The sequence below is a fragment of the Gossypium hirsutum genome, chromosome D02, assembly GCF_007990345.1.
Source record: "Gossypium hirsutum isolate 1008001.06 chromosome D02, Gossypium_hirsutum_v2.1, whole genome shotgun sequence".
NCBI lineage: Eukaryota > Viridiplantae > Streptophyta > Magnoliopsida > Malvales > Malvaceae > Gossypium > Gossypium hirsutum.
The window spans coordinates 71,111,196-71,133,404 of NC_053438.1; the positions used below are offsets into that span (position 1 = coordinate 71,111,196).

At 31.6% G+C, this 22,209-nt stretch overlaps 2 protein-coding genes and 1 pseudogene across 3 annotated transcripts; all 3 read left to right on the forward strand.

Moving 5' to 3' along the window:
- The first annotated feature begins 6,053 nt into the window (after positions 1–6,053).
- LOC107908671 (protein XAP5 CIRCADIAN TIMEKEEPER) lies at positions 6,054–10,296 on the forward strand. 2 transcript variants are annotated; one of them, XM_016835910.2, is made up of 12 exons: positions 6,054–6,389; positions 6,482–6,547; positions 6,752–6,816; positions 6,917–7,029; positions 7,967–8,045; positions 8,174–8,250; positions 8,331–8,392; positions 8,525–8,656; positions 8,766–8,819; positions 9,550–9,615; positions 9,708–9,782; positions 9,949–10,296. In XM_016835910.2, the coding sequence occupies exons 1-12, from the start codon at positions 6,219–6,221 to the stop codon at positions 9,997–9,999; spliced, it is 1,011 nt and encodes a 336-aa protein (XP_016691399.1). In that variant the 5' UTR covers positions 6,054–6,218; the 3' UTR covers positions 10,000–10,296. The 2 variants fall into 2 exon arrangements, with proteins under 2 accessions (XP_016691399.1, XP_016691398.1); XM_016835909.2 differs by having other exon boundaries at positions 6,074–6,389; positions 7,943–8,045.
- A 516-nt stretch (positions 10,297–10,812) lies between these two features.
- On the forward strand, positions 10,813–15,035 carry LOC107908670 (translocon-associated protein subunit alpha). Its single transcript, XM_016835908.2, has 8 exons — positions 10,813–11,013; positions 12,246–12,407; positions 12,511–12,561; positions 12,728–12,816; positions 13,341–13,418; positions 13,686–13,889; positions 14,196–14,267; positions 14,714–15,035. Exons 1-8 carry the CDS (start codon positions 10,950–10,952, stop codon positions 14,759–14,761), a joined length of 768 nt encoding a protein of 255 aa, XP_016691397.2. The 5' UTR covers positions 10,813–10,949; the 3' UTR covers positions 14,762–15,035.
- Positions 15,036–15,697: 662 nt separating this feature from the next.
- On the forward strand, positions 15,698–19,649 carry LOC107908669 (probable magnesium transporter NIPA6; annotated as a pseudogene).
- The last annotated feature ends 2,560 nt before the right edge of the window (positions 19,650–22,209 follow it).

Here is a 22,209-nt window from a genome sequence, read left to right on the forward strand (position 1 = left end):
TCATAAATTATAAATTATAAATATGTTTTAAATAACTAAAAATATTAAATTAAGCCGTTTTGTTGGACCGGTTTGAAAATTCAAAAATCGATAAACTATTGAAATAATCGACAAAACCAAACCCATAACCGAAAAAACTGCTCAAACTACTCAAACTAAAACTGACTAAGGGTGGGTTTGGATGGGCGATTGGGTGCGGTACTGTGCGTTTAGCTTACTTTTTGTCTCACGCTACAGTATCTAATCTCACCGCCACCACTGTTTTTACACTAACCGCAGGTAAACGCACCGCCCATCCAAACTCACCCTAAATATTACTCAAACTAAATACTTCTTAGTTTTCACTGAACCCAGAGTTAGATTTCTTAGTTTTAACTGGATATTGCTCTCCCCCATACATGCCGTGTTTACACTTTCATTTTAGTCGCATATACAAATATTTTTTAAAAAACATTGGGGATTAAAGTAAAAAACAATAGAAACTAAAACAATTCATTAAATTTTATTTTATATTGTATTTGTTTACCTCCTTTTAGAAAGTTTTATTTTTTTAATATTGAAATTTTAAATTTTAAAATATCAAAATCAATTAAATAAATTATTGAAATTTTTTATCACCGGTTTATTACTATAATATTGAAATTAATAAAATTAATTAATTTAAATTTTCTTCTAAATTTTAATATTTTATTTTATGTTTTCAAATTAAAATCAAATCAATTCTTTTGATTATATGATTTTGAATCTTTCATACTATATTAAAAACAAAGAAAAAATATTGCAATTAATTAAATTAATTAATTTTATCTTTCATGCCAAATAAAACCTAAAATTATTTTTATCACTTCTTTATCTAAACAAAAACAATCAATTAATTTAATTAATTACAGTAATTTTTTTCCTTTCATTAACATAATAAAGGCATGTAATAATATAATATAATATAGGCATAACAATAAATTTATCCTTTAGCATTCACATCTTTTATCAATTTAACTATTATTTTTTATCTAAATTTTGCCCTCAGCATTTTAAAAAGTGTCAAATATGACTATCAACCTTTAAAAATGAATAGCTATTATTTTTTACAAAAATCATGACTAAAACGTTAAAATCTTAAATATGACAGTCTGCATGGCAATTTATGTGTACTTCATGCTAGTTTTTTAAAATTTTATCAACTTTTTTTTATACATTTTCTAATTTAGAATTTTTATAAATTTTAAATTATTTGTTGACATGATATAATACAAATATTGTTATGTTAGTATGAAATACACGTAGACTAATATAAGAGTTGTTACATCAAAATCGTTAAAAAATTAATACTTTACTCCACATTTACATTAAAATAGTGATTGCACTTAAAAAAAGTTAATAATCAAATTCAACTAAAAAAACTAAATTGACAAAAAAAGAAGAAGAAGTAAATGTTGAAGGTTTACTCTACTTTCATACTTGTAATAAACAATAAACGTGGTTTTTCTTTGCTTAAATACTCAATTATAAATCGGAATCTCTGGCCACCGCTCCATCAGTGAATAAAAACACCCAATTATCATCTGGATTGATCATCAGAGGAGAGCTCTTGTAATAGCCCGATTTTAGGCTTAGTCGGAACAGTGGTTTCGGGACCACAAATCCGACGAAAAAAAAATGTAATGGCTTGAATTTTCAGAGGTGTCGGAACGGTGATTCGAGATCACTAAATTCGACAAATGGGTAGAAAATATTATTAATTTAGTAAGTATAAGTTAAATATGAAGTTAGGAAAATTTTTGAAATAGTGAATAGTGCACTAGAAATAAATATTAAAATAATTAGAATCGAAATGAGGTATCAAGACCTCGGGGATTTTAAACTGAGCCATAAATATTTTTATAAATATTCATGGAGTGTTAAAAAGTTAGTATTAAAGTTTCGTTAAGAAATTTTAAAGTTCCGATAATTAATTGAACAAAAAGGACTAAATTGTAACAAATGCAAAATTTGGGAAATGATTAAATAGCTTAAATGATAAAAGGAAGAGGGTTTTAAAGGCAAATAGACCCAAGGTCTATTTGGGCTGGACGGCAGAGGCATGAAATCAGCAAGAAAGTAAGGAGAATTAAGGGCAAAATTGGAAAATTGCAAAATTTGCTTAATAAAGTTAGGACCCAAGTGGAATTATCTAGATTTCTCTTCATTTTTCTGAATTCTCATCAGCTAAAACACCATGGAAGGGCTTCTTCAAGCTGTTTCTTCATATTTTTATTACAAGTAAGTTCAATTCTTGACTATTTCTTGAAATTTTTGTATTTTTATGACTTTTACAACTAGGCCCACTTGTTAAATCCATTAGTTTTTGATTTTATGAAAGAAGTTGAAAGTTGATATGAATATGTGCTGGAAGTATATGATGATTTAACATGAAATTAGAGCTTTAAATTGTTCATATGCTGATTTTATTGAAAGAATTGAATAGAAAGTGAATGTTTGGGACCTAATAGTAAAAGAGTTTGAAGATAGAGTTATATGTGGAAATTCTGAATTTCAATAGTTGTGTAACAACTTATACTGTCTAGTAAAGTACTAATTGAGAAAATTAGATTAATTGAGGGGTTAATTGAGAAAGGACCGAATTGTATAAACTGTGAAATTTGGGGCAAAATGGAAATCAACATTTTGCACTAAAGCAGTTTTAGACAGCAGCAGTAGTGTAACTTTGAAAAATCACCAAAAATTGTAGAGATTGAATTAGAGGATGAATAAAATATGAAACTAAAGCTTATTGAGTCTAGTTTCTTATAAAAGAAATGATGTGAGCAATGGAATTGTAAATCATGAGATATAATAGATTTTGTTAGACAAGGTCAGAATGAATTCGGGTTCCCCTGTTCTGACTTTGGAAAATCATTAAAAATTGTACAAAAATTATTATGAGTTATAGTTTATATGGTTAGAATCCTTAATGAGTCTATTTTTAGAAGAAACAAGCTAAAATATCATCCGAATTCTGTACAATGAGATAATTAATTTTTAGTGAAGAGTGGTCGGAACTGTCAGACAGCGAAACAGGGGAAACTTTAAAGAATAAACTGTACTATTTGGCTGAACCAAAAATTATGAAAATTTTATGGTATGAAGATATGTGAGTCTAGTTTCAGGGAAAATTAACGGATCTTAATTTGGAGCTCTGTAGCTCCGGATAAAAATAATTTATTGACTCTGACTCGGATAAACAGCTTTGAATATACATGTTAGTGAATATTGAAATTATGGTTAATGTTGTTTAAGTGTGTTATACACATTAAGGATGTGGAATGGAGAGGAGGAGGAGGAAAATTGGGAAATATATGAATGATTCGTGTATAAATGGTCATATGTTTGATTATAACTCATAAACGATGAAATATGAATGATGCTTATTTTTGTGCATTATTGGTCATGGTTTAAGCTCATGTGTGAAAATAAAGTTTCATAGTATGTGTGTATGGTATATTCAGTATATGATTTGGCATGAAATAATACCATGAATGGTTTATGAATTAACACATGTTGGTAAGCCTGATATATGAATAAATGATCAAATTGAGCGGAACGCCGGATTTGAGTACTTCTGATCAAGTGACAAAGTGATAAGTGGTAGCTTTAGCTACACTTATCTGATCAAGTGACAAGTGGAAAGTGATAAGTAATAGCTTCGGCTATACTTATCTGATCAAGTGACAAGTGGAAAGTGATAAGTAATAGCTTCGGCTATACTTATCTGATCAAGTGACAAAGTGATAAGTGGTAGCTTTAGCTACACTTATCTGATCAAGTGACAAGTGGAAAGTGATAAGTAATAGCTTCGGCTATACTTATCTGATCAAGTGACAAAGTGATAAGTGATAGCTTCGGCTACACTTATCTGATCAAGTGACAAGTGAAAAGTGATAAGTGATAGCTTTAGCTACACTTATCTGATCAAGAGACAAAGTGATAAGTGGCTACACTTATCTGATCAAGAAACAAAGTGATAAGTGGCTACACTTATCTGATCAAGAAACAAAGTGATAGGTGGCTACACTTATCTGATCAAGAAACAAAGTGATAGGTGGCTACACTTATCTGATCAGGGACAAGTGATAAGTGATCATACGTAAGACCATAGTTATACTATGGCAAAGTGAAAGTGAAGTACTCAATTTTCCGTGACCGTTCCCTAATTTGATTAAGGATGGTAAGTGACAAATGGGCCCAAAAGAATTAAAGTAAATGGATAAGTGGTAGTGTATTTATATCAGGACGATGTTGTTATTCAAACTAAAGTGATATTTTCATTGCTAAATTGAGAATTTCATAAATGTGTTATTGAATGGTATAATCAATAAACATTGAGTTAAATGGTAAATACGTATTAGTTTTGAATTTGATGTCATTGAATTGCACGTGAATTAAATGGAAATTGCTAGTGATATGATTTAAATTATGAGCATGAGAAATTGCGAATTGAATGAAATGGAAATGAAGCATTAAATTGCATGAGTATGTATCGGGTCTCGCAGGCCCTAATTATTATGATTATAATATTTTGAGGATATATTGGGAAAAGTTATAGAAACATGTTAATTATTTTGAAAGTTTTAATTTTGATGAAATTTTATAACTCGGTTAAATACGTTTACAAGTGTATGTGTTTTGGTAATGCCTCGTACCCTATTCCGGTGTTGGATACGGGTAAGGGGTGTTACAGCTCTGCTTATTGTTAATGTGATTTTCAACATGTGAGACGTAGTTCCGGTTATGCTGCAATAGGAGGCGTGGCTCGTGACCAGGTTGGAGAGTGGATAGTGGATTTTAACCGATTCCTATGCGTGTGTTCTCCGTTCGAAGCTGAAGTTTGGGTCATTCTTGATGGTATCCTTATTTTACTCAATAAGGGATTTAGACGAATTACCATCATGACTGATAATCTTGATGTTGCCCAAACCTTGAATGATATGGATTTGGAAGATTCAGGGATCACTGTTCTCCGAAGAGCTTTACGCGTCTTGCATTCAGAAGGGGAGTGGAGGATTAAGCATATACCAAGAAATCAAAACTTGGTAGCGGACCGTCTTGCTAAACTCAGTTTGAGTTGGAAATCAAGCTTACAAGTTATTGATGAGACTCCTAAGGATATTTTAGATTTACTACAAGTAGATAAAATGAATGGTTGCTTTATGTAATTGATACCTCATTTCACCAAAAAAAAATACTCAATTATAAATAGGGCAAATTACACCAATACCATTAAATTATAATAAGTTTACGTTTTGATCATTCAACTTCAAATAGTTATAATATAGTCACTGAATTATTCGAAAGTTTTCATTTAAGTCACCATGCTATTATATGTCATCTTCTACAATTCAATTTTTTTGTTCATGAAATAACCTTGAACGTTTTAATCTATTAACCAATATTCAAACAATTTTCTTCTCTAATATTTAATACTGATCATTAGATCGACTTGGATCTAAGGTATGTTATTTTACTCACTGATGAGCATTGATTCATTGTATCGATCATCGAATCATCCATTGGAGTTCCCTAACTAGACTTAAAAAAACCTTAACAACCTAATGGCAAATGAAAACTTTCAAATAAGTCACTAACCATTTTGTTTCATTGGGCTATTAAGTTTTTTTTTTAAGTCTTACTAGCGAGTTCTAAGTGACGATTCGATGATCAATACAGTAAATCAATACCCATCGACAAGGAAAAAAACATACTTTAGACCTAAGTTGACATGACGATCAATGTCAGAGATCGAAAACTAAAATTGTTTGGATTTTTATTCGAAGATTCATGACATTCAAAACAGTCTCATGAAAAAAATTGAATATGAGATTCAGATTTTTAATTGAACTGATGATACTAATTGGATTTATGATTTTTAAATAGAAAAAGTTGAATGATTGAAATATTAACTTTTTTAAAGTACGATGACTAAATCTCAAAATTTTTAAAGTACAAGGACTAACAATATATTTTAACCTTTTTAACTAAAGCCTCACTTGCACATTGAATTTTTTTACCGACTTTGTGGATGGGTCAGGAACATGGTAGTGTATATATGTTTTTTATACTAAGCCCTGAACAATACAACTTTGATTCGATTTTAGTCCTTAGATAGAACATTCACATAACCTTTCGGCATCTCTCAGTTTCTTCCTCTGCATTCAATTTGCACTCATCGGAGAAAACAAAAGATGTCGGGCATGGGAGACGGGTACGTCGGCACGGCCCAAGATGCCGTTAGGATCCGCCGTCTCGAGAAGCAGAGAGAAACCGAACGCCGTAAAATCCAAGAGCTTAAAACCAAGTCCGCCTCCGCTAAAGGTCAACCCGGTCTTCTCCAATTCGGTTCAAGTACTTCTGAGGTTCAATCTCTTTTCTTTTCCCCCCAATCATTTGAAACCTAGGGTTCTTAATTCTTTAATTCCGCTCATGCTTTGCTCTTTTTTTTTTCCAGATTCTCGAGACTGCATTTAAGAAGGAAACTGTTGGTTTGGTTACAAGAGAGCAATATGTAGAGAAGGTAATTTTCTAATTTAGGGTTTCGATTGATGATAGGATGAAAAATTGAAGGAATATAAGAAAGATTTATCGTTTTCCTTATTAATAGAAGCAAATCAATCATATTGAATAGAAAATATTTTTTTTTGTTCATTACATTATATAATTTATGCTTTTACTAAAGTAAGGTGCCTAACTGGAACTGTTATTGGTATCTTTGATATAGAGAGTTAATATCCGAAACAAAATCGAAGAGGAAGAGAAGGAGAAACTCCAGAAGCTTCAACAAGAGTAAGATTTTGCATATATATGTATTTGTATATTTTTCTCTGGATCCTTTTTTTCTTTAGTTAGTTAACATTTTTGTCTTTCTTAAATCTTAACGTTACAGGGAAGAAGAGCTTCAATTGCAAAAGCGGAAGAAGAGGAAAGTTAAGGGGAATTCTCGCCTGTCTTTTGCAGATGATTTCGACAACGGAAGTGAAGAGGAAGATGATGAAAACAGTGAGAATTTATCCCTTTTTTGTACTCTTAAGACTGCTATAGTAATAGGTTTATGGCAGTTACAATATATTAGGTATGTGTTGAATATAGAACGATTGTAGCTTGGAGATATAATTAACTAAAGATGCATTGAAGGTAGCCGGTTTTGATCAAATATACAACTATCAGCATTGAAACTTGGTATCTCGTGCTTGACTGTTCCACTCGTTTATAGTATACAGAGAATTAGATTTGTTTTATCTTAACATTTCCAAGGCAAAGTGGTAATTGAGTAGTACATGGATAGATCCAACAAATTTTGTATTGTTATTTCACCTTGGATGAAAGTTCATAAATCACTTTCCTTCCCAAATGGTGTTTTAGTTTCTTTAATATTTTAGGGTTGCAACCATTTTCTTTTTCTAGGCCATATATTGCATCCCATCATAACGGATTTAGTATCATCGGGTCTATTGGACACGGAGGATTAGAATAGGATCATGAGGTTTTGTTGCCAATTGCTGTTGTAAACTTTCACTTCCTATTGAGTCCTTTGATTGCTGTTGTGAAGCTGTCGACTCAGTGTCTTGGATGTTATACTATTGACTTGTTGGTAATGTTGTCTAGGTGGGGTTATGGCTCTCTATCCCTGGGTAATTATATTTCTGGAAATCATAGATAATAATAACTCTTCTACTAGCATTCGCGGTCTCCTCTGGATGCATTCATGTATAGATTTTTCACTGTTATTTTACTTGATATTTCATCACTGCAACGAATATAGTTGATTTTTAAGATCCTCCCTTTGTTATATATGGTTGTACATGAGATGACATCTCCACAATTTTTGTTTGATATATTGATTTTGATATTGATTTAGTTTCTAGAGACTTAAACTTCATCGTTGATTCTTTAGTGTGTTGACCAACAATAGCTGCTTCTATGATGCTTTCTGCAGAAACTTTGGAATCAAAGAGGTTTAGTCGTGGAAAATTTGGCAAGGATCCATCAGTGGAAACTAGCTTTCTTCCTGACAGGTTACATTCCCTACATATTTGCGTCTAGTGGTTTTCCATGCATGCATGTGCATGCACTTTTATATGAATGTTTTTAGCAGAATTGGACCTAACATTTGAGCTTAGTGTTGACGAGGTTATTCTTTCAGTGAGCGGGAGGCTGAGGAGCAAGCTGAACGTGAAAGGTTGCGGAAACAGTGGATTCTCGAACAGGAGCAAATTAAGAGTAAGTTTTCTTGTGACAGTTTCCTTTTTGATACAGATACATGAAAAACAGTGTTTTGGCTGAGTGTTTTTGTGTTTCAGATGAACCCCTTGAAATTACTTACAGCTACTGGGATGGAGCAGGCCATAGACGAGTGATCCAGGCAAGTTAACTACCTAAACAAGTTTTACCTATTTGAATGCTTTTATTTTTAATCTACTCTTTCCATTTTATTTTTAATCTACTCTTTCCATATAGCCATTATTTTTATTATTTTGTTTTTATGTTTGCTCAGGTACGCAAGGGTGATACCATAGGAGAATTCCTTCGAGCAGTTCAGCAGCAACTTGCACCAGAGTTTAGAGAGATTCGGACAACTTCTGTGGAAAATCTGCTTTATGTTAAAGAAGATCTTATTATTCCTCATGTGAGTTGAACACGAAACCAGGCTCTTAATTTCAACAGCAATTTTGTACTATGTTTAATGGATGTTATCTAACTTGATTTCATTTCTTTGCATGTTTGTGAAAGTTCAGCAACATAGCTTCTACGAGCTGATTATTAACAAGGCGAGGGGCAAAAGTGGACCGGTAAGAATATGCTCTGTGAATTCTTCTGCATATTAGTTGCCATATATTGCTTGTCACAAGTAGTTCAGTCTTCTTGCCAGTCAACTTTGAATCATTTTGAGATGGTTAAATTATGCTATTAGTCACGGTACTTTGCTAAAGTTGTGAATTTAGTCCCTGTACTTTTATTTGATCAATTTTAGTCTGTACTTTTCAAATTGGTCAGTTTTAGTCCTGATCCAGATAGTAGCCGTTAAATCCATTTGGGTAAATTCAATTACTAGTCCTGTACTATTTATACAGTTGTAGATTTAGTCCCTTCTCCAATTGGATCATTCTAAGTCCCTATACTTTAAGTTTGAAATTTCAGTATTAACATAAATGAAAGTCGTTAATCCATTAACTAGATTTTCAGTGAGTAATATGTGTAAATAATAAGCTGACATGATAATACAAATATGATAATATGTTTGGCACATCAAATTTTGGAAATAACAGAACTTTTCTTAATAAAATTAACAATTATTGTTTGGTGAGGGCTAGAATTTAAAATTTGGAAAGTATAGGAACTAAAAATGAACAAATAGAAGTACAAGGATTAAATCCACAACTTTTACTAAGTACAGGGACTAAAAGCTGAATTTAACCATTTGAGATTGTGAAATCATCCTAATGTTAATGTTGGTAAGGTTTATTAATACTAATACCTTTCGCTTATTAATGTTGTTCATCTTTTTTTCCCCTCAAACAGCTTTTCCATTTCGATGTGCATGAAGATGTGCGAACGATAGCCGATGCTACAATCGAGAAGGACGAGGTATTTCTCCTTCCCTCTTATCCTTTGCTTTCAAGAGGTTCAAAGTCAGTAGTATGACATAGTGCATTGATTTTTACTCCAATTGTTGATAGTCCCATGCCGGTAAAGTAGTCGAGAGGCATTGGTACGAAAAGAACAAGCACATCTTCCCTGCTTCAAGATGGGAGGTACGTATTATTTCTCTCTTTCCATGCGCTCGCTTCCATGCATTGTCCTCGTCGTTGGCTTGCTTGTGATGCAAGGGAGCCTAACCTTGCTATAGCTGTGAATCATTTCGATTTTATGAAAAGAATGAAGCCTAAGTTTTAATTGGTTGTTATTCATCTTTGGCAGATATATGATCCAACGAAGAAATGGGAGCGATACACCATCCATGGAGATTGAATAATCGGCGAAGCCTTGCGGGACGAGAGGAGACCGTCTCTGTACTTTAAAGAAGAAAAACTGTTCTGATTGTATATGAACAGATGGTTTTGTTATCTATTTCTCGTAACCATGAACTTTTAATTATAAATTAGATTCTTTTTCGGAACGAATGTACCTTTTGGGGTTGTTAGGTACTCTTCCCAACAATGATAGTGCAATGAGCCTTTTCTACAAAAGAGGCCAAATTAGTCACTGGTTTTATGAGTTCTTGTTAATAGTTAACATAGTTAAAAATAAAGATAAATTTTAATTGTATGCGATTTTATAGATAATATTTTAGTGTGATTAAATTTTTAGAAATTGTTAAAATATTTTTGAATTAACATAAAATATTGATATATCGTATATACAAATAATTATATTAATTTAATATAAAATTAAATAAATAAATTTATTTTTTTAAATGTGTATAATTAAATAAAAAAATATGTATATATGTGAATATAATTTAAGTTTTGTATGTATTATTGTATCAAATAAAAAAATATTAAATTGTACATTGAACAAAATTAATGTATAAATTTAATATTTAATCTTTAAAATATTATGTTTAATTTGTAATAATTATATATGGTGTTAAATATTTGAATCAATCTAATTATAAAAATAAAATAATTTTATGTTAAATAAAAGTAAAAAAAAGTCAAATTTGAAAAAGAAAATGCAAATGGAAAAGAAAAGGGAAGAGATCAGTTTTGTTGGGCTGGACCGAAACGACGACGTATGCAAACAAACAAACGTAGTATCATTTATCCTTGGTTTGGTCTGTGTGCCCTCAAGCCTCTGTTATATTTGACTCCGAGATTTATAGGCATTGTAAACCACGGCCCTCCATAATACTCTTACGCACATAGAATCTCACTTTTTTGTTTTCTAGACTTCTTTGACGAAAATAGGAACTCTTAGAAATGGCGATGAAAAGCTTCAGCGTTTTCTTCTTCGTTCTACTCCTTGCTTCTCCTATTCTCCAAGGTTTAGTCTTATACATCCCAGATCTAGATATGTTCATTGTAATTTGATACTAGAAAGCGCTATATATATATATGCTCATCGATTCATTTATTTGTTCATAGTTTTGATCTTACTTTTGGATTTTCTGCTTGCATGTTTTTTGCTTCGATAGATTTGATCTGTTCCATCGAGATGCAATTCAATTGTCTTATTTTAGTTTTTCTTTTTGGACCTTTCGCTTCAAATCCATATGAGATCGATTTGTTTCTCTTGATTTACGATTTGATTGTGAGAATTTTAAGTTGTTTTCAGATTCGTTGTTGCATTTGCATGGTTGTGAAATTTCAATTAATGTCGCTGTCTGCATCGTTTTACTGTTATTTTAAGGGAAAATATAGAAAAAGCTCCTTGGAATGAGCTTCATATGAGCTCAAGAGAATTTTGCAAGAATTTAAGTAATTTACATCATAAAGAATTCAACATTTTACTGAAAACATTAAATCTTCGCTGTAATTTGTCATTAAATAGCTATATATATGTTCATCGATTCATTTATTTGTTCATAGTTTCGATCTTACTTTTGGATTTTTCTGCTTGCATGCTTTTTGCTTTGATAGATTTGATCTGTTCCATTGAGATGCAATTAGATTGTCTTGTTTCAGTGTTTTTTTGGACTTTTCGCTTTAAATCCACATGAGATCGATTTGTTTCTTTATTTACGATTGGATTATGAGAATTTTAAGTGATTTCTTTCTTTTCAGATTCGTTGTTGCATTTGCATGGTTGTGAAATTTCAATTAATGTCGCTTCTCTTTTTATTTTCCTTGGTTTTGGAAAAGAGCTTATGCATCGTTTTACTGTTATTTTAAGGGAAAATATAGAGAAAAGCTCCTTAGAATGAGCTTCACATAAGCTCAAGAACATTTTGTAAGAGATTTTAATAATTTTGTAAGGATTTCAGTAACTTAATTCAATACTTTACTTAAAACATTAAAAAATTGTAACAAATTCAGTAATTTTAAGTAGTTCACACTGGATCTCCCCATTAATTTTGTGGCTGCTTAAAGTTCAGTTTAGCTTTCTTTTTTTCTTTTTTTTTTGGTCTAACGAAGTGCAAGAAAAGAGTGCTTGTTAATTACTCTGATCTGATGTTTCTGCACGCTGATTTACCTTCTTGTTCTCATAAATAGATAAATAAATGAATTGTTTGATTTTATATTATGTTGTGCCGTGATTTTTCTTTTGTGTGATAGTTGCTAGGTGTCAATCTGAAGCGGAGGCGGATGTTGCAGAAGCTGTTGAAGGAGGTGAACTCGGGATTGTTGGTGAGGAAGCTCAGGATTTCGGTTCTGGGAATTTTGACTCGGCTCCAGGAGTTGAAACTCTCTGTCTTTTCCCTAAAAACAGTGCCAAATGTAAGGACTTTTTTGATGCTTCATGCGGGATTTTGATGTTGTAGGTTTTTGAGAGTGATGTGCACTTTTAAAAATGGCTAACCTTTTTGCTTTACTTGGGCAGTGGTATCAGCCGGAGAAGAGACTGAACTCCTTGTTGGGGTGGAAAATGTTGGTAATTACTAATTAATTTGTCTTCACAATGAAGTAATAGATTTATGTTGGAAGTAGTGATGCATAATTTTTGTCTTTTGTTGGCTACGCTTAAATGCTTTCCTCTTTCTAATTAGCCATGTGTGGTTTCCTTGTCTCTTTGCTTAGTACACTTCTTTAAATTGCAGGTGAGTCACCTGTGAATGTCATTGCAATCACAGCCAGTGTTCATCTCCCTTTTGATCATCGTATGCTTGTTCAAAATCTATCAGCACAGGTAATCATAGCTTGAAAATTTTCAAATTCTTCTTGTTCATTAATTCGTTCAGTTATCATTTTGATTGATTTCTATTATTTCCAAACTCAAAAACTTCACATAATTGAATATCTTACCCTTAGTTTTTATAAAACTAAAATGTTGTATTCATTGAGTCATTTGTTCACATAATTCTGTTACCTTATGGTGATATATGCATTTAGTTCACATAATTCAGTTACCTTATGATGATGTTATTGCTAAAGTTGGATCCTGAGCTTGTAATCACAGTTTAGTCATTCATGCTCAAATTGGTCAATGCGCAATTACAGTGCTGTGCCCCTTGTTTCGACTGTTGCTGCCTATGTTCTTTTTTGGTTATCCAATGCTTGTTGCAGTATCTAATACCGATCTTCAGTTTCTTTGTTGTTACAAAGCTGATCACACACTTCATTATCTTGGAATGTCACATCCTACATTGTTGGATTGAAACTGCCTGTGACATTTTTTGATTTTTTAACTGAAAAATGTCTGTTTTAATGTAGGCCTTTAACAATGCATCCGTACCCCCTTCAAAGCAAGCTACTTTCCCTTACATATTTGCGGTTAGCAAGTACTTGCAGGTAAATGGTTACTTAAAGAGTTTATGCACTATAAGGCTAGAACTGTATATGTGTTCTTTATGTTGGTTCAATTTGGAACCGGAGGTCTGTTGGGTTCAATGTGTAACAGAGAATCTGGCATTTTTGAGGTTTTTTTTTCCTTAAATGTGTGCTGGATCTTGATCATACAATCAACCTAAATGTATACGGGTTGAACTATTGATTAGAGATCGCACAGGATGAACTATTCATTGCAGTTAAGCTAACATGTTTAGAACTTTGATGCAGCCTGGAACTTTTGATCTTGTGGGCAACATTTTCTATGAGATTGACCAGCACCCATACCAAAGTACATTCTATAATGGTACCATTGAAGTTGCTGAAGCTGGTGGCTTCCTCAGTGTCGAGTCTGTTTTCCTTGTTACCCTCGGGATTGCACTGCTTGTTCTCTTCGGTTTATGGCTTCACGGTCAATTTCAGCGTATCTCCAAGGTATTCTAATAATTAATTTATTCCAATAACTACGAATAAGATACGATTAACAGTTTGGAGCTAGTTTTTTTTTTTAATTATTAAAAGATCGATTTGTGATAGAACATAAGTTAGATATCTCTCTCATTTTAAGAGCTCCTGAAAATCTTCAATGTTCTAGCATGAATGACTTTATTTCAAATTCCCAGCAATCTGTTGTGCTGTGAATGTTGAACATTTGTGATTGTTGTTCTTTACATTGAAGAAAATTTCCATGTTGCAATGTGATTATAACCTTATATGTTTGCCTTTTTTAATTTTTGCTAGAAAACTAAGAGAGCTCCAAAGGTGGAAGTCGGAACCAGGACTACTGATACCTCATTGGACGAGTGGCTTCAGGTTAGGGCTTATGGCACCATCTATCACTTTTACCATAATTTTGATGCTTAGCGGTGTAATCGAGCTTGAGCTCGACTTGGAATTTCGGCCTCGATATTTTGCATGGGCTAAACTTGAACATCAATTTCTAAGCTTGAGCTTGGCTTGAGGCATAATCGAGCTAATAGCTTGATTAAGCTTGTATATCGATTTCGTACTCAAGCTAGAACTTGAGTTTGTTCGTAATTAAGCTTTTTAAAATGTATTTTCATAATATAAAAATATGCTAAAAAGGAAAAGATAGATTAGGCCCGTTCTAATAGAGTATTATAGTGCTCGGATTTGGCTCAATTGATAGCTCAAGCTTAAGTTCGGCTTGATAATTATCCGTTCAAATTTCAGTTTATTTGGTCGAACTATGTATCAGTGTCTCCTTTATTGATAATTTTGTGTTTTGGCTATTTCAGGGAACTGCTTACACTCAGTCAGCTTCCAAATCGAAGAAAAAGAAGTAGATGGGGCAGTGCTTGCAGGCTAATTGCAAACTCATTTCTTGGCATTTTGGAAAGTTTAAGTGAGGGCACAAATAGTTTGAGAATTAGGCCCAGGGAAAATGGCATACCTTTGCTATTGTAGTATGTGAAAGAATTTAAAAAAAAAAAAAAACCTTCAGATTTAATTTTCACGAGGATTCCGAAATTGAGCCTTTTTGAAGCAAAACTAACTTGTGTATTAGAAGTGGTAGGAAACTGGGGAATTTTGCTAATGGTCAATTTCTGGTTTTGGTCCTTTTATCATGTTCAAAATTAAGATTTAGTCCATGAATTTTAATTTGCTTCTTTTATTTTTATAATTATTAGTTAAAATAATTAATTATTAGATTCTTGTTTTTGGAAAAACATCAGTTTCATTTCATCTATACTTAGCTCAATTTTTGTCAGTTTCTATAAATTTAATTCTAACTTAGTTTTTCATGTTTTTCTGATCAATTTTAATTATACTTTTTGATCTTAAAATATTTATTTTAAAGCCTATTATTCTTTATGAAAATTTGTAGATTTAATTCGATTTAATTCATGTTATTCAAGATGATCATTTTTAACTTTTAGTTCTTATACACGCCAAATTCATTAATTGGTTATTTAATTTAATTATTTTCAGTGTTAAATCTATTAATTAATTTTTTAGATTTCATTGAAAATTGAAAATAAAAGAAGTTAATAAATTATCAAAAATAAAATAAAATAAAAATAACATAATTTAACCTTTGCTAGTCACTAAAAATTAAATCTTAAATTCCGACTATTTGAGCACTTAAAGGAAAGCTTCCTATGATTAAAAGAAGATTCTACGAAGCTTCCTTATAATTAAATTTAAAAATAGTAATGGAAATCCATCCATATCCACCATCTTTTGTAACAAAGCCTTGATTATCTTTAATTATTTTTTCCCCTCTTCTGGTAGTAGTTAGTAGTTGCAACCAACGATAGAGGGAAAAGCTGAGTGTAAGTTGGTAAAATAACGCGCGAAGCAGGGGATCCGTTAATCTATCCATTAATTTGGACCGTACAAAAATGAAAAAACCCGTGAAGTTTCCGGCAACACGACGGAATTTATAATAATAATAAGTTCAATTCTTGTTTAATGGAGGGAAAGAGGGTTTTATGTTCTTTCTCTCATTTTCTTTAATTAATCATTTAATTCACTTTTCCATCTGAATAAAAATTCTTGGCTTTTTTGGCGGGAATTCGATTCTCCTTTCTTCTTCTTCTTGATTAATAATAATTTAAGTGTTGATTGATCATTTATGTGATCAAAGAGCGATGGGGTTGTCCGACAATTTGAAGGGAGTGATATTAGCAGTGGCGTCGAGCGCTTTTATTGGCTCAAGTTTTATTTTGAAGAAGAAAGGGCTCAAGCGTGGTGGTGCTTCGGGTATTCGCGCAGGTTTGTTTTCCTTTCTAAATTAATTTTGATACGTGATTTTTTTGCTGCTAATTATGACTTACCATTGAGCTTGTTTTGCGTTGTTTAATTTTGATTCTTTTGTGTTCTTTGTTTTTTTGTTTTTTTTTTTTGAACTTTCAGTGGAGTTAATAGGATTTTGTTTATAGGATTAGTTCAATGGTATTGAATTTTGAATGTGTTTGATATTAGGAGAGAGCTTACTGTTCATTTTCTAGAAATTCATTTTTAGATGTATGACGTTCAATTTACAGTAAGAAATTCAAGAAAAATGTTGGAAAATGTCGAATCATTGGATTGGATCCTTAATCAGTGAGAGATTTTTTGATCCGTTAAAGGTTTGTTGATTCCTGACAAATGACACTTCACAGGCTTCTTCCAATAAATCGATCTTTTCTTTAATCCATTAGTGCTTGATTATGTTGATCGATAGATGGCTATTGAGATTGTAGAATGCAAGTATTATCTTATGTAATTAACTTTCTTTCTTGGTTTCTTATGGTATAATATAGGAGTTGGAGGTTATACCTACTTACTAGAGCCACTTTGGTGGGCAGGCATGATAACAAGTAAGTTTATTACTCACAATAATCTTCTTTTCTCGAAACATATAAGCCCGAAATCACATTCCTTGTTAAATTAATCAAGTTTCGTATGGAAAGTGATCATGGGAGAGATTGCGAATTTCGTGGCTTATATCTATGCTCCTGCTGTTCTAGTTACCCCGCTTGGTGCTCTAAGTATAATTGTGAGGTGAGGTTCCTTTTGTTTGTTAAAGATCAGTGATTCATATGTTTTCGATAACTTACAAGCTTTATAAACATCTACAGTGCTTGCCTGGCACACTTTTTGTTGAACGAACGAATTCAGAAAATGGGGATTGTAGGTTGTGTTTCCTGCATTGTTGGTTCGGTGGTGATTGTAATTCATGCACCACAAGAGCATACCCGAGTTCCGTACAAGACATATGGACTCTAGCGACACAACCAGGTTTGATCCTTCTCTTCATACTTTTTATCCTTTGGCGTTCAAACCTTGTTTTGAGTCATTAATTTTTGTTCCTTTTCGCATGTTTATGTTGGCAGCTTTTCTGGTTTATGTAGTAGCTACACTTTCAGCAGTTTTAGCTTTGGTTTTGCATTTTGAGCCTCATTATGGACAGACTAATATACTGGTTTATTTGGGAATATGTTCATTGATGGGTTCTCTTACGGTATGTACGTCTAATTAATGAACTTTTCTCGGCAAATTATGCTGTAAGCACAATGTTTCTCAGGTGGTGTCACAGGTTGTTAGCATCAAAGCCATTGGAATTGCTATAAAGCTTACATTGGATGGGATGAGTCAGATTGCTTATCCTCAGACTTGGTTTTTTCTTACAGTTGCTGTTATCTGTGTCATTACACAATTAATTTATCTCAATAAGGTTAGTATTTTCGATTCCATGCCTCCTTGGTTGTCTGTTCCTTCATTTGAGTGAATGACTTGAAAAACATACGCTCTATTTATGCAACTAGCATAGTTTTGTCATTAGATATGCTAAATTATTGCATGTTAGGTATGGGAACTTAATCGAATGATTCAATAATTTAACATTTTGATGAAAATCTCGGTAAAAGTACTATGGATGCCCTTGTACTAATAATCGGATTGCATTTTGCCCCCTCTACTAGAAAAATGAGCAAATTAATCCCTGTACTTTAGACCAAGGAGCAAATAGATCCTGTTAAAGATTCTATCCATTTCTACTATTAATAACTGGTCATTATACGTCAGAATGAAGCACATGTGGCATGCCATATCTAACTGTCTGATTATTCTATCAGCCACATCAGTTTTTAACAGTTGAAATGGATGAAATTTTTAACACAAAAGAACTAGTTTGCTATTTGATCTGACATACATGGACTAATTTGCTATTTTTTTGAGTAAAGGGAGCAAAATACAATCTAGCTCTTAGTATAGGTGACTCCATGGTACTTTTACCTGAAAATCTCTTATTTTGGATCCCAGAATTACTAGCAGTTTCAAAAGCTTTGTGTCCAGAAATTTACATGCAAAGTGTAGCTTCTTCTGGAGCATCATCTGATGAACTATTTCTGCATATAATCCTTTCATTTTACAGTACCATTGATATTTTTGGACGTCGAAAATGCCCTAAGTAGGTCTATAACTACAAGCCTTCTCTTTTTCGTTCTCATGTCCGGCGTAATATTTTTAAAGTTGTGCATCTTTCAAATAGGACTGGTTGGCTTGTTTTTGGCTGATGTGCATATGTTCTTTTTTGTAGGCCTTGGATACATTCAATGCCACACTTGTTTCTCCGGTATATTATGTGATGTTCACGACTTTGACCATTATCGCTAGTGTAATCATGTTTAAGGTGAAAATTTTAATTCATCAGAACACAGGACCACGGGACCGATTCCTACTTATGCTTGTTAATTGTAATGGTTGCTGTTATACTGTTATTTTTATAGGACTGGTCAGGCCAAAATGCAGGCAGCATTGCTTCTGAGATATGCGGATTCATCACCGTGCTCTCGGGAACAATCATACTTCATGTGACAAGAGAACAGGAACCACCTCCTCCTCCAGTAGGTACATGCAGAACTCATCACACCCCCCCCCCTCCCCCTTTTGGCAGGGGAAAGGTCGAAACTTGAAACTATAAATTTCATGAGTTGCCCCTCTTTCTGCCCTTGTTTAAACTCGAAACTATAAACTTATCCTTCCATGGATAGACTACAATGTATTATGGATGGGATGAGCTATCTGCGCAACGCCACTCCCACCATTTCACCTATGTGTCAGTTCCTTATATGAGCAATTTGAATTTTGCATTCCCTTGCATGTGCATGATAACCATACATGTTGAAACTTTATATGATATTATAACCTTTCCATGCAAGGTTGAGGCCCTGGGTGGGTTCTCTCCAAATTTATTCTGTTTAGTTAGTTAGTTAGTTAGTTAGTTAGAATTGAGTTAGTTATTCAGTTGAGTACTTCCAATGATCGATTCGATTGGAATTATTGTAACTTCGATTGTCTTTATTGAATTGCAAACAAGTAATTGCTTCAACTTTCCATAGAAACCTATTTGTGCTTATATCAAAGCATTCATTTACATTGCAGGAACCGTGACATGGTTCATCAATGGCGACTCCTTAAAGAGTCCCGAGGAAGAACATTTAATCACTCACCACCGTCTCGATGAGTATTACGAGCCACGAGGTTTTGCCATTCTAAGATGATTGCTCTCACCCCCTCAATTGTACATGTGGAAACCAAAGCAAAGCAAGAGTTACTTGGGGGGGGGGGGTCAACAAAAGCCTAAAAGGTAGTTTTGGTGAATGCCTTTTCTTTTCTCCAACCACTTGCAAATGAGACCCCAATAGGTGTATCAGTTAGAAATGGAAAAGGTAAATTTTGGTTAAATTGTGGTTTTAGTCCCTGTACTATATTCAACTTTGGGGTTTACTACTTGTATTTTAATTTGGCATAATTTAATCTTCCTACTATTATAAATGTTATGCCTTAAGCCAAATTATTTTTGAAAACCCGAAACTCAAAATTCCTTATGTCATTTAAATGGTGAAATTATAGTTATTATTATTATTTTTTACTAATTTATCATTTTAAAAAGAATTGCTCAGCCTCATGATTTTAGATTTTTTTTTCCTAAATAAAAACTCCGTATATTAATGATATGGATTAAGGCATAACATGAATAATAGCAAGAATATCAAATTATGTTAAATTAAATTACAAAAATTGATTCTCAAAATCGTGTATGGTATAGAGAGCAAAACTATAATTTTACCGTAAATTTAAAATCCAGCAGAATAATCTAATTGGGCATAATCAGAAATCAAATCATTTAAATTATTTTTCTTTTAATTGTAATTATTTGTCACCCATTACCCTTTGTAAATTCATCTTAAACATACCATGGTGAGACTTCAACAATTGTCTAATTTTATATTCGAGTCTTATTAAGCATAAATAGTGGCGATCAAAATTCAATTCAACTCGAAAAATAAAATAAAAAATTCAAATTTCAAGTTAATTGAATTAAGTTATTCTTTTTTTTTTCTACTCGAATAAGTAATTTGAGTTTGAGTTGAGTTAAATTTTACAATTTGAATAACTTGAATAATTCAAATAATTGATTAGTATAAATATACCTTTGGCCCCTATCAATTTTAAAAATGAGCAAATTGGTCTCTCTTAACAAAACTTACAAAATAATTTTTAATCAAAATATTTATAAAAATTTCAAAATTTATATTTTTAAAAATTATAAAAGCTTAAAAAGTATTAAAAAATCTGAAGAATATGTAAAAAAAATTTTAAAAAAATTCTAAAATAATAATTTTTGATTTTTTTTCTCTTATTTTGCTTTGATTTTTTTTCAAAAATATATAGTTTCAAATTTATGTGTTCTAACATGGAATTATTTATATTGTAACAAGATTTTAGTTTGATATGTTTAATTTTTTTTTATTTAACTTGAACAATTTCATTTGATTCAACTCGACTCGAATTTGATTTTACTCGATTCGATTCGAAAACTTTCAAATTGAGTTAGGATGATAAAATGAGACTTGTCAACTCAATTAACTCAAAAAAATTTCACTCAATTCGATCGAATGTTCACCCCTATGTATAAAATATCACATTTAGGTTAAGTTCCATCTCGTGTGAGTTTTATTCAGATTTATTTTGATCTATATTCAGATATATTTCCATTATGAGTATGTTTGTGTATTGTAATGATTGATTTTGATCATATTTATTTAGAGATATTAATTATTTGTACTATATATTAAGCTTCTAATTGTGGTGATGTTAATTTAGTTGTGTAATTAACTAAGGATGAAGCCAGCAAATTTGTTTAGGATACCGAAATTAAATTATAACAATTTCACTATTTTAATAACTTATATCTTTAAATTTTGAAAATTTTAAAGAACTTAAATGAAAAATTTTCCATTTTAGCGAAGATCGGGGCCCCTGTTAGTCCCCTTAGCTACGTCCCTGGTAATAACTAAAATCTATTATTTTACAAGGTAAATTATATTATTTTAAGGATATTTTATTATTCTTATATCTTTTATATAAAAAAAATAAAAAAAATACACATGCATAATGGGATTTAAACTTAAAATGCTATGGTTTTTAACGTTTTTATTTTGCTCTTTTAATTAAAACTTCATTGTCCTTTATACCAATTCTTTATAAATACATTTGTTACATAATTTTATTTTGACATAATGTCTAATTTAGCCCTTAATGTTTATATCTTTTATCAATTTTAGCCCTCAATTTTTTTAATAAAAGTTATATTTGACTATCAACCTTTCAAAAAGAGTTGAATTGTTGTTTTTCTTAACAGAAACACCGACTAAAATATTAATTTTTTAAACATGACAACTTGCATAATAATCAATATGTACTAAATGTTATTTTTATTTGAATTTCATTTTTTGTTTTTTAAATAATTTTTTATAATTTTAAAATTATTTGTTGGCATGACATAGAAGATAAATAGTGTCGTATCAACATTAAGTACACATAAATTTTCATGTTAACATCATTAAAAAATTAATGTTTTAGTCAATATATCTATATAAAAAAAAGAGGCAAAATGACTTTTTTTAAGGTGTAAGGCTAAATTTAATTAAGAAAATAAGGGTTAAATTGACAAAAAATATAAACGTTAAGAGTTGAATTTAATATTATGCCTTTTTATTTTTTACTCATATCGTAACCGTGTCATAACCTATTAACTATAATTCCGTTTGTGTTTTGTAGTGATTAGTTACAAATAATTATGGAATATATTGATTGTAATTGTAACTTAAAAAAAAATAATTTAACTGATTTTAATTACTAATATTTATTTTTAATTTAAATATTATTAATTACCTTTTGACAACAAAATAAATTTAAAAAAAGGGAAAATATCAAAATAGTTATAAAAGTTTCCAAAAAT

What these genes read in the sequence shown, in the direction of transcription:
- LOC107908670 (XM_016835908.2), top strand. Translation starts at nt 10,950, where the DNA reads ATGGCGATGAAAAGCTTCAGCGTTTTCTTCTTCGTTCTACTCCTTGCT. An exon ending in CCCTAAAAACAGTGCCAAAT is followed by an intron (nt 12,408 to 12,510) that starts GTAAGGACTTTT and finishes TTACTTGGGCAG; the next exon opens with TGGTATCAGCCGGAGAAGAG. An exon ending in CGGTTAGCAAGTACTTGCAG is followed by an intron (nt 13,419 to 13,685) that starts GTAAATGGTTAC and finishes ACTTTGATGCAG; the next exon opens with CCTGGAACTTTTGATCTTGT.
- LOC107908671 (XM_016835909.2), top strand. Translation starts at nt 6,219, where the DNA reads ATGTCGGGCATGGGAGACGGGTACGTCGGCACGGCCCAAGATGCCGTT. An exon ending in ACTAGCTTTCTTCCTGACAG is followed by an intron (nt 8,046 to 8,173) that starts GTTACATTCCCT and finishes TTATTCTTTCAG; the next exon opens with TGAGCGGGAGGCTGAGGAGC. An exon ending in CGAACAGGAGCAAATTAAGA is followed by an intron (nt 8,251 to 8,330) that starts GTAAGTTTTCTT and finishes TTTGTGTTTCAG; the next exon opens with ATGAACCCCTTGAAATTACT.